The sequence below is a fragment of the Palaemon carinicauda genome, chromosome 39, assembly GCF_036898095.1.
Source record: "Palaemon carinicauda isolate YSFRI2023 chromosome 39, ASM3689809v2, whole genome shotgun sequence".
Lineage (NCBI taxonomy): Eukaryota > Metazoa > Arthropoda > Malacostraca > Decapoda > Palaemonidae > Palaemon > Palaemon carinicauda.
Genome location: NC_090763.1, coordinates 42516026 through 42528671, shown reverse-complemented (window position 1 = coordinate 42528671; position 12646 = coordinate 42516026). Strand labels below are relative to the sequence as shown.

Here is a 12646-nt window from a genome sequence, read left to right as displayed (position 1 = left end):
CTGTACGTCTCAAAATAGGCGAGTCAACCCAGTCGCCATGCCAGTTCGTCCCCACACACGCAAGGAACTGGTGGGGTATACAGTACTGCCAATCACAGCAGGATTAGCCTGTCTGGTCAAACATACTGAAAGGATAAGAGGACAAGCTAGTTGCGACAGGTTTTTCCTGTTTACCCCCCATACACGGTAAAGATTGGCCGGTTCGTGCTAATTGCGGTCAAATCAGCGTGTCAGTCCTCTGCATGTATAGCCTGCTTTAGGGACCGACCCTTGGACGGTAAAATTTCTCTGTTCAGGATATCGAGTCCTTTTCATAGACTTTCCGCCATCTTTCACCAGGACTCTGGCAATCCAACAATTTCATATGAAAGGCTCAGTTAAGTACCTCCACTTATTGGAGGAAGTATCCAAATTGTTACCCAAAAGAGCTGTAGAGGAAGTCTTGGGAAGTGATTCTCCAGGCTTCCTCAGCAATAGATTTCTGGTAGAGAAGCTGACAGGAGGTTGGAGACCCATTATAGCCCTCTCCTGTTTAAATTTGTTTTTGCTGCGGAGAAAATTCAAAATGGAGACTCCGGCCACCATTCTCCAGGACATCAGAAAGAACGATTTCCTTCTGACCATAGACCTGAAAAATGCCTACTTTCAGGTCCCAATCCATCCTGCCTCAAGGAAGTAGCGAAGGTTGCCCTTTTGAGACAAGATTTTTTTTGCTAACGGGATTGTGCTTCGGCTAGTCAAGAGCCCTTCATTTCTTTACCAAAGTCTTTGCCCTTGTCTTAGCCTAGGCTCACGCTATGGGCATCAAGCTTTTGAGTTACTCTACTTCGATGACTGACTACTCCTAGCAGTCCCTAGCTCCCCTGTTGAGGCAGATGGATCTACTCCTTGATCTTTGCAAGGAGATAGGAGTCCAACTGGACCTGGAGAAGTGCTGCCTCGTCACTCAACAGTCCATCAGGTACCTAGGCATAGACATAGGCTCGGTTCAAGCCAGAGCTTTTCCATCTGCCAACAGGATGCTAAGATTCACAAAAATAGCAGTGACCTGAAAGGGCAGCTTTCTTGCACACTCTTGGCAGAATCTTCTAGGCCATCTCTCATGGGAGAAACTCGTCTCCTTCGAAAGAATGCATCTTCGCTTGATGCAGTGGCCTCTGAAGAGCCAGTGGTTGCAGACATCAGGCCACTCTGCAACCTTGCTGTCAGTACCACAGGAGGTGGTAACAGACCTCCATTGATAGAGGAAAATCTGTTAGGGGGAACCACCCTTCAGGCTCCTCCTCAATTCTTTCTGTTCTCAGATGCTTCTTGCCAAGGGTAGGGTGCTCACTTAAGAAGGGAGCAGATCTCGGGCCAATGGACAAGGCCTTTTATATCAATTTCCGGGAGATGAAAGCAGTGCAACTAGCATTATTTCACTTCTCAGAGACTCGGAAAGGTCACTCCATGGTGCTGATGAGCGACAACTCCATGATAGTGACCTATGCCTCTAAAGAAGGAGGTGCAGCCTCTCTCCGACTATGCCCTGTGCCATCTAGCAGTAGAGATAATCAAGTGGGCACAGACCCAAGCAATCTCCCACTTGGCAAGGTTTATCTGTGGGAAGAGGAATGTCATTACAGACCAACTGATCCATTGGGGGACGACAGTTGCTTCAGAATGGTCTTTGCTTCCCCTAGTGGCGAAGAAAATTTTGACATTGTGGGGTTCCTCATGTATGGATATGTTCGCCACTCACATGAATCACAAGCTCTTGGTTTATTGCTCTCTAGTCCCAAAACTGTAGTGATGGAAGATGCTTATCAGCACCCATGGGCCGGACTGGACTTTTACGCCTTTCCAACCATCCCAAGGGGTCAGTAATGCTAGTAGCTCCAATGTGGTCAGCAGCAGAGTGATATTGAGACCTGCTGGAATTTTTCATGAAAGTTCCAAGAGAGCTTCCAGAAAGGCCTAACTTGTTACAACAACCACACAAAAAAGTTCCACGACGCAGTGCATTGCCTATCACTTCACAGCTAGAGACTATCCAGCATCTCTGAAAGAAAGGCTTTTCGAGACCAACTGCGAAACAACTTTCCAGATATCTCCAAAAGTTGTCAGCAGCAATCTACCAGGGTAAGTGGAAAATCTTCGATGATTGGTGTCGTAGGGGGAATATTGCTCCACTCAATGTCACGATTCCCCAGATTACAAACATTTTAGTGTTTTCCTAAGGAGCAAAAAATCCTTTTGTCACTGTGGTAAAAGGCTACCCCTCTGCCTTGAGCCAAGTTTTCAGACTGAAAGGGCTTGACCTCTCCTCGTCATGGGAACTTTCAGCTCTCATTTGGAGTTTTGAGCGTCTTGTCCTTCTCAAGAATTCAAACCCCCTACAGTAATACCTCTATATACAAAGTTTCTGTATACGAAAAGATACGATTTTTTTTGCCTCGTATTACAAAAACCCCTCATGATACGAGACAACCCGGCTGGTGAAAAATAATTTGAAAATTCTCGCGCCACAAAACTGTAAACTCACCACCATCGTTTTGCTCTCCCATTGGTTATCTCCCTACCTTGATGCTATTTACTGTTGTAAAATCCTGCTCTCATTATATATCAATGAGTACATTTTCAAGTTAAAAAACACAATGAACTGTACTGTATTGTGTATGTGTACAGTATGTACGCACGCAAAATGCTACTACACATATCAAAACATTAGCAATGTATTTTTCTTTCATTTTGGTAAATGAATAACATATTCTAACATTTTCTCCTTTTAATGTCAATTGTTTATTATTAATTTTATAGCAAAAAGTACATTTTTAAATTAAAAAATTTTTTGAACAGAACTATTATATGTACAAACTCCCAGTGTTATTGTGCATATGAAACACATTAGCAATATATTTATCTTTCATTTCGGTGAATAAATAACAGATCGTAACATGAATTTTTTAAATATCCTGATAATTATTTGATATAAATTTTGTATCAATAAGTACATTTTTAAATTAAAAAAATAATGAACAGAACTGTATTGTATGTACGAACGCACAAGGCTAATACCTGTACGCATATCAAACACATTAGTGAGATGCAGCATTTTTTTTTCATTTTTCTAAAGTAACAGATTTTGACATATTTTTTTCCTTTTAAACCTTTTACCCCCAATGGACGTACTAGTACGTCCCTAAAAACTTACCCCCTTACCCCCATGGACGTACCAGTACGTTCCATATACTTATGCGTAGATAAACAGGCCTTGGCAGGCCTTGTCAAGACAGACAAGTAAATTCAAAAATATAGTTCAAGAAACGGGATAAGGCAGAGACTAATCTGCATTTCAAACTTTCTTGTATTTAAATGAAAATTTCACAACTTCATTCCTGAGCACTTCATAAATTTCTAAGTTACTGAAAATTCTGCAAAGTATCCTTAAAATCAAAGTGACAAGTGCTCTTACACTAAAAATATTACATCAGTGTTCTTTTAAAAGTTTTCACACTTTTAACTTTTTACTTAAAGGCAAAATTATAACTTCACTTAAAATTTCTTATCTTAAAAAGTCCTTGAACAACGGAGCGACACGAGCCCTTTACTATAATAATGGCTCCCTCAGACTGACGGCTAGGTGTTGCACTCCCGCAAGACGTGGTTATTTGGCTTCCGTGGGCAGGTGCCACCTTTCCTAGGGGTGTCGAGGTAGTAGTCCGTTCTGTTACTACCCTGATGTTCTTCCAGATGTCCTTCGTCTCCTCGCTGCAGCTTTCCCACACAATATGTAAGAACAAAGAAGTGACAACAAAATGTCCTCGTCAACAGAATGAGAAGGCAACTGCATTCTGTCGCCGGTGGAAGCTGAGGTAGCATGCGTTCCCAAGCGAAGCCAGCAGGCAGAGATCGTTTACATGACCCCAAAAAGGGGTTTCAAGCATTGGTTACGTGACAGCCTTGTATTTGAAATATCCGCTTGACTGTTGTGATGATGTTCCTTCGATGTCTTGTCATCAATGTAACATGAATAAAGTTTCTCTGGGCCCCACAGGGGTCAAGATGGACCTTTAAATTTTCTGTAAAGAATCAGCTAATATTTCATGTGCAGTAGGTTTAGGTTTCATAGCCATTTACACAAATATTTCGAAAAAAGGGCACTGTTACCAGTGCGTGAGTATTGTTTTGTTGTCCCATTAGACATCTTGTCATCAATGTAATATGAATAAAAAGTTCTCTGAGCCCCACAGGGGTCATCAAGGACCTTTAGATTTTCTGTAAAGGAATCAGCTGATATTTCATGTGCATTAGGTTTAGGTTTCATTGCCATTTTTGCAAATAATTACGTAAAATGGTTCCGTTGCCGTGGTAACACTATGTTTTCATTGTTATATGTTGCCCCGGGCCCCACAGAGGTCAAGATGAACCTTTAAACTTCCTGCTATGAATCAGCTGATTTTTCTTTGTATTTTTGGGGGGTTTTCATAGCCATTTATACAAATTTTACGAAAAAGGGTCATTGTTACTGGTGCGGGATTAGTGTTTGGTTGTTCCTTCGACATCGTGTCTACACTGAATATGAATAAAAAGTTTCCTTGGTCCCCACAGGGGTCATCAAGGACCTTTAAATTTTATGTAAAGGAATCGGCTGGTATTTTATGTGCATTAGGTTTAGGTTTTTTAGCCATTTGCACGAGTAATTACGTAAAATGATTCCGTTACCATGGTAACAGTGTGTTTTCATTATTTTATACATTGCCCCGGGCCCCATAGAGGTCAAGATGGACCTTTAGATTTTCTGCTATGAATCTGCTGATTTTTATTTGTATTATTTTCAGGTTTCATAGCCATTTATACAAATTTTACGAAAAATTATTAGTGTTACCCCTGCGTGACTATTGTTTGATTGTTCCTTCAATATCGTGTCAACAATGATGAATAAAAAGTTTCCCTGGGCTCCACTGCAGTCATGATTGACCTATAAATTTTCTGTAAAGAATCAGATGATATTTCATGTGCAGTATGTTTGATTTCAAAGCTATTTACATAAATAATTTTGGAAAATTATTTCGTTACCATGGTAACGGTGTGTTTACATCTTCGCTATCATGGCGTTCGTGAGTGGCATGCGTTCCCCGGATGGAGCTTAGTGGACTTTAAATTTCCGTGTCTTCTGATTTAAAGGCCTCAGAGCAGCTGATTTGAGTTGCCATGCATTTTTTATGCTTATAATTATTTTTTTATATTTTTTTTTTATTTTGCCGAAACTTAAAGTATATTTTCATATTTCTCGCCAGTATCCTTGTTCCCTGCAATGAGGCTACTGTTCAGGACAAAGCATAGGTAGAGTCGAATGCCAGCTCGGGAAGCAAAGAAAACATGGGTGGATGGGGAAACTGGGAACGACGGAGTACGTCAGTTCAATTCTTGCCTTGTGTTGAGAAGATTGTCTGACTTGTCTTCTGTGTGTTATCCATCACTTTTGTGCTTTTACAGCCTATTCTAATAAATGATAGGGCTTTATAACTTTTTAGAATATTCCTCTTTATTTGTGTGAAGGCGTTTGTTGGATAAAATGCCTAAAGTTCAAGTAGAATTTGTGTATAATGGAAAGATTCCCGTTAGTGATGCCATAGTGTCTAATGCCCCAACTACGACCGCCAACGTCAGTGGTGCCGGAGAACACTATATATACTGTATATATATATATATATATATATATATATATATATATATATATATATATATATATATATATATAGATATGTACATATACTATATATATATATATATATATATATATATATATATATATATATATATATATATATATATATATATATATATATATATATACAGTATATATATATATGTACATATACATATATACATGTACATATACATATATATATGTACATATACATATATATATATATATATATATATATATATATATATATATGTGTGTGTGTGTGTGTATGTAGGTATGTTTTCCTTTTATTTCAGGTATTCTATAGAAAAAGGGGGTCAAAGCCAAATGCAATGGCCTTGTAATCATATGTATATATATATATATATATATATATATATATATATATATATATATATATATATATATATGCGTAAAAAATCACAGGAAAACGTGATGCTCAGATGCAGAAAAAACCACTGGGAAAATGGAAATGCAAAATATAAAGTTAAGTCCTGACTAGTTTCGTGATACTTCCTCAGAGGACTGATTTATTGAGAGAGGTTTCTTTACATTTTATAGGGTATGTAAACGTACGAACATATATATAGAGGGTTATAGAAAAATTACACTCTTTTCTGTTTTCAGGTGATAACTCCACTGTAGTGTAGCCATAGACTAATCCCCTACTTGATATGGTGTTGGTTTGAGATAATGGCCCAGAATTTCAAACTATCAGACCCCCGCCAGGAAAGGCCAAGTACGATTGTTACATCAATTAAACACTGAACCTCTTCATTGTCCAACTGACTCCAAGCAAAGCAGAGGAGGATCTGGATACCAGACTCTTGCAGACAACCTTCTCAGGTTCAGTGAGATTGACTGCCTCCCAAAATCTCTCGACATGTCCCGCTCGGATGATGGTGAGGGTATTGAGTCCACCTTACAATACCACAGGGGTAAGTGGTATGATTCGTGCAGATTATGATACAACAAAACTCAATTGACTCGGGCAGAGAAGAGGAAAACAACCAGTTGTGATACCGAAGACGTAACACTGAAGTTTACCCGTCAGAGAGTGGACCGCTCGGAGACACTGCTCAAAACTTTTTTCTTTTGTGACAAGCCAGCAGGTAACGAGTCTCTGCGCAAAGCTTCTACCTTCGACTTGGACAGACGGGTCAGGAAATGTGCTCTGAAACTAGAAGACAAGTAATTTATTGCTAAACTGACTGCTGGCGGTATGATGGCCCTGTACCATGTGAAGTGTCTGGTTTCCCTCTATAACAAAGCAAGGGACATAAAGAGAACTTTGGATGACCAGGATGATATCAATCATGGCATAGCTCTCAGAGAACTGGTGTCCTACATTGATGATGCCTGCAGAGACTCTCATGTGGCACTAGTATTCAAGCTGACAGATCTAACAAAGTTTGTACAGCAACCAGCTGAAACAGCTTGGAACAGGCTTGCCGGGACGTGTCCACTCGATCAAACTCAAGTACCAGATCATGGCATATTTTCCGGACATAGAGGAGCACAAACCTGGCCGAGATGTTCTGCTTGCTTTCAACGAGGACATCGGGTCAGCCTTTCACAAGGCCTGTGAACACAATACTGATAGCGATAGTGTTCATGTTGCTAGAGCCGCGAACATAGTCCGAAGAGATATGTTGAGGATGAACACAGCTTTCATTGGATCATTTGACACCCTCTGTCAAGAACAATGTGTGCCAAATTCTCTCCTGGCGCAAGTTACTATGATTCTGAATAGTCCTACGATCCAAGAGCAGCCAGGCCACTCATCTGCATTAACACCGACTCTTACAATCTCACAGTTTCTCATGTTTAACAGCTGCGCATGCCGTCGACAGAATACGTGTATCGAGTCTATCAAGCACAGCCACAATCGGGAGACCCCCTTGCCTATGTACCTGGGAATGCTGATGCACACAAAGACTCGCAAACAAGTCCTGGTTGACAATCTATTCCACTTGGGTCTCTCCGTCTCCTATGATAGGGTGCTAAGCATCTCCACGGACTTGGGGAACAATACCTGCCGTTTCGTCCTGCAGGAGGGTGCAGTTTGCCCACCTGAACTCAAGAGTGGTCTATTCACTACTGCCGCAGTGGATAACATTGACTACAATCCCAGCTCGACTAGCGCTCAAGACTCGTTTCTGGGCACTGGCATCTCGCTCTTCCAGCACCTGAGTAGTGAAGTGCGTGGATTTCAACGGCCACGAGTAACCGTCTCAGATGATGTTACTACAACAGCAACCACTGCACACCTGCCAGAGTCATACACCAGTGTACCTCCAGTGTTTCTTGGCAAACGTGAACCACCAATGCCCAAGCTGGCTGGTCCCAACTGAAGTGACTGCCAGCTGATCCCCCAAGCAATGCAGGTGGAATACAGGTTCGCCAAAGAAAACATTTTATCTGAATGTCATACATTATCCATATTCTTATATGTGCCTCAATCTCTTGTTATTTCTGTGTGGTGTTGAGTTCCTGTCTTTTGTTGGTTGTGTTGATGATTTCTTGTCATTTTGACAGGTAGCTAGAGCAGATGGCTGTTACTGTAGCATCAGACACACCACTACAGGGAGACGAGACTGTGTCATGGGCTGCATATTATGCTAGCAAGCAGTCCATTCCAGAGGAACCAGAGTGTAGCGTGACCCTCACTTCATTGCTGCCTCTATTCTATGACCAGGTCAAGTCCATGGCTATGATTCGTCACTCCATTAACGTCATCACGACAGCAGTTGAGAATCTGAACCCTGGTCAGATCCCCGTCCTCACTGTCGATCAGCCACTGTACGCACTCGCCAAACAGATCCAGTGGAGATGGCCAGAAACACATGGAGAAGATCACTTTGTCATCCCATTTGGTTGACTCCACATTGAGATTGCTGCACTGAAAACTCTGGGTGATTTTCTGGATGGCAGTGGGTGGACTGGAGCTCTGGTGCAGGCAGGAGTTACTACAGCTGGTACTGCTGATTCTTTCCTGAAGGCTGCCCATGTTACACGCACTCGGCGAGCTCACCAGGTTACAGCCAGTAGCCTCGATCTTCTGCTACAGGAAGCCTTTAGCCAAGGAGCAAATGAGGGACAGGATCTGGAAGACTGGTATACTGAACGTGTGCAGGCTAGTCCACAGTTCCACTTCTGGTGGATCATTCTGCAGCTGGAACTGACTGTCCTTATCTACGTCAGATTGGTCCATGAAGGGAACTTCCAGCTATACATTGATGCCTTGAGCAAGATTGTCCCCTGGTTCTTCGCATTTGGTCACACCAACAAAGCCAGGTGGATACCAGTTCACCTGTGCAACATTGTGAAACTGGTAAGCAAATATCCAAGTGTATACATGCTGTTTCTTGCTGACAACTTCACAGTAAAGAAGACCACTCGTTTGTCTTCTGCAATGGCCATCGACCAAGCCCACGAGCAGAATAACGCATTAGTTAAGGGTGATGGAGTAGCTGTAGGCGTGACAGAGAATCCCGCTGCATTACGGCACTGGATGGTGTCTGGTCCAGAGATGACCAGAGTGATCACTGAGTTCCAGGCCACATTAGAGACCAAGAAGGCTGATCACAAACACCATGAGCAGACCAAGCACACACAGGTAGCCTTTGCTAGAGATGTGCGTTCACTCACTCAAGTCATAGGGAAGATGGGCAACCCATTTTGTGAAGACAGCAAGGATCTCCTGGTGCTAGACAGCAGAGACCTGGCAGACCCAGCAGTTATCAACACTGTACGTGAGATCAAGAAGCTGGGACAAGAACAGCATGACTCCTATGTCCATGAGTGACTTATCAACCAGACAAAGCCAATAACTGACCCAATAAAGAGAAACGACCTCCCTCTTTTCAGCCGACCTCCAGTCAGAGATAAGAACACAGCAGCATGTGTCATCTCTGAAGAACGACTGCTCCCTGTTCTCTAGGTTGTTTGTTGCATCCCAAATAGGTGATGGAGATCTCGATGAGTTCTTCGCACACAAGAACCAAGCATGTCCCCCTGCACTGTCACACTTGGGCAAGATGAGACTTGGAACAAAATCTGATCTGATTGGCTGCTTAAAGATCTGCTTCGTCCGCAGGAGAATGCTGCTACCACTGCTAGTCCAGCTGTTGAAGTCATTATACGTGATGGTTCAGCAATCATTAATTTGCTGCCACCGAGCCCAGCAAAGACCTTCAACGACTATGCATCCCAAGTATTCTTGCCATACATTATATCTTAGCTGCAGCATACCAGCAGGGTGGATATTGTCTGGGATGAATACCTCACAGACAGTTTGAAGGCAGGCACTAGGAAGAAGCGAGGCAAAGGCATCAGAAGATGAGTCGAGCCATCTAGTTCCATCCCTGGAAACTGGCAGATCTTTCTTCACGCATATGAGAACAAGATCGAGCAGTTTGACTTCCTAGCCACCAGGATAGCAACAACATACACAGACAAACAAGTCATCAGCACCCACCACAAAGATGTGATTTGTACACAGGCACAAGATGTTTCTGGCCTTGCCTCTTGTAGCCACGAGGAGGTTGATACAAGAATGCTACTTCGTGTTGAAGACGCTGTAAAGCAGGGATACAGCAAAGTGTTGATCCGCACAGTAGACACTGATGATGTCGTTATTGCAGTGACAGCAGCTGAATGTCTGGACATTGATGAGCTGTGGGTTGCCTTTGGCACAGAAAAGAACTTCGGGTTCTTGGCCGCTCATGAGACAAATTGAAGCAGCCAGCCCTCCCTGCTTGTGACAAGAAGTAGCCAACACTGCCTGGAGCCTGCCTTCGTTCAACAGTATCATCAATTCCTTGGAAGAAGACCTCTGATGTCCCTTATTGATGCCACCCTTTCTGTGACGTCTTCAAATCCGGTCGTTGTGCTAGTCTCATCTGAACTTCAGCTGCCCTTCTGCAACGTTCTCAAGCCTGAAGTCTCCGTACGAGCATAGTCACAGCAGCTGCAGAAAACTTTTCCTTAAGTATTTCTACCTTATTGACTGTTCCCCCTTTTATGTTGGTGTTTGATTGGTTTGATTTGTCAGTTAGAGTAACCGAAGAAGTAACATTAGTTTTCTTTGTAAGTTTGTGAATAAACGTGTTGTGTTTTTTTTTCGTGTGTTTCTTTTTATATTCATTTCCCATATTTCAACCAGTGTTGTTGATATTTATTTTACTTATGAAAAGAATCTGTAACAATTTTAGGATCGTAACAGTAGCTGCAAAAAGGAATGCAGAGGACAGTGCAAGTGTGCCAAGGCTGCACCCCAGTGCACAGCTCTATGGCACTGTGGTGGGGAGTATATTAACATGTACACATGCATCAATGCGTATAGTAGATTTTGTTACCTGGATCTTGAGGTTCCACTGTATCATTTTGACTCTTTCTGTATATTTTGTATATTTTTATAATTTTGTATAATAAAAGTTGATATTAGGTTCAAACAGAAGCTCCTCCTCCGAGTTCAGGAGTGTGAAATAGTAACAGTCATTCCATGGTACTTGATAACAGCTTTTTGAAGAGTTTTTGATGAAAACCATCCAAAAATACAGAAATTCACCAAATAAATATTTTCTTTACATTTTGTCAACTTTATTTGCTGTCTCTTATTTGGTACAACAATTATTTAATTGAATAAAACTAGTATGCTTCTTCAATAAGTAAATATGGTGGTGTTCATATGTATCTTGAGTTGCATACAACACAAAATCGGCCATTTTGTAAAATGGCTGCCATTTTGGCCCTGTGAGGTATCTGGAATGTCCCTATATCCAAAAATCTTTGTAAGATACTGCCCTAGGGGAGTGCCATATTTCATGCTTGTATCACCGAAAGCACATTTTTTTCACATAACTGCCAGGCTATTAGCAACTACAAGTTTTATCATTTTTTTATTACTTTGTCAAAAATTGTAGTAACATGCATACAGGATTATACTGAGATGGACATTTTTGTTTTTGATTTGCGTAAAGATGTAAAAAGAAGTTCCATATTTATCTTTGAAATTGGCTTAAATTTGTGTCAATTAACCCATACAAATTCAAATACCAGATTAAATTCAATGTACAGTAATAATAAATAAAAAATCATTCATTCGTTGTTAGTTACAAATTGTTACATAACGTTCCCTCACTGAAGTTTTGTCATCTCTTATCATGTATATATAGTCTACCAGAATTCTTTAATTTTTTCATCATTCGCTCTGTTTCACTATACAGTATAATTCTCATTCATTAGAATGATTGTATATCGAAAAAATTGTCATAATAAATCTTGACATGTATCAATGTCATGAGAGCAAGAGGTATGCACAAAAATATAGGTCTCTTCTTCACTCATTTATTTGGTCAGTTGTCCCCTTTTTTTAAGTATAAATTTATCCTCATAAAATACTTATAATGCAAGGGGTGTGGGAGTTAAAAAGAGGTCAAAGAACTTCTAATGCAAGGGGTGGGGGAGATAAAAAGAGGTCAAAGAACTTCTAATGCTAGAGCTGTGGGAGCTAAGAAGAGGTCAAAGAACTTCTAAAGCTAGAGGTGTGGGAGCTAAAAAGAAGTCAAGTGTTGCTGCAAACAATTGGAAACTGAAAATCAGTTAATTGCCAGGGCTCTTAAGATCAGTCTGGTATTTGTAAAGTACTTTGAGCCACTGAAAATTTTTTTAAGTTTCACAAATTGTCAGAGAAATTTATTTTTCTAATGTTATTGCAGGTCATACTGCCAAACACATCGAGAATACCAACACGGAGAAGCCATAGGTCAGACAGTTGAATGCCCTATATGTATGGATGAATTGATCGCTGATCCAAAGAAAGCAGTTTGGTCTCCTTGCTGTAACAAAAAATGGTTTCATAAGATATGTGTACAGGTAACTATTTTTGTTGAATAACAAACCCATTCCTCAAAAATCATATTTTATATTAATTCAATAATGACAGTTTTG

General features: G+C 41.0%; 1 protein-coding gene across 3 annotated transcripts in view; it reads left to right on the top strand.

Moving 5' to 3' along the window:
• The window catches only part of LOC137631147 (pineapple eye protein-like), a 350280-nt gene that overhangs the window by 212697 nt on the left and 124937 nt on the right, over positions 1-12646 (top strand). For all 3 annotated transcript variants that reach the window (XM_068362845.1, XM_068362846.1, XM_068362844.1), the window contains one exon: positions 12415-12571. In XM_068362845.1, coding sequence (XP_068218946.1) covers positions 12415-12571 — 157 coding nt within the window. The remainder of the gene's footprint in view (positions 1-12414; positions 12572-12646) is intronic.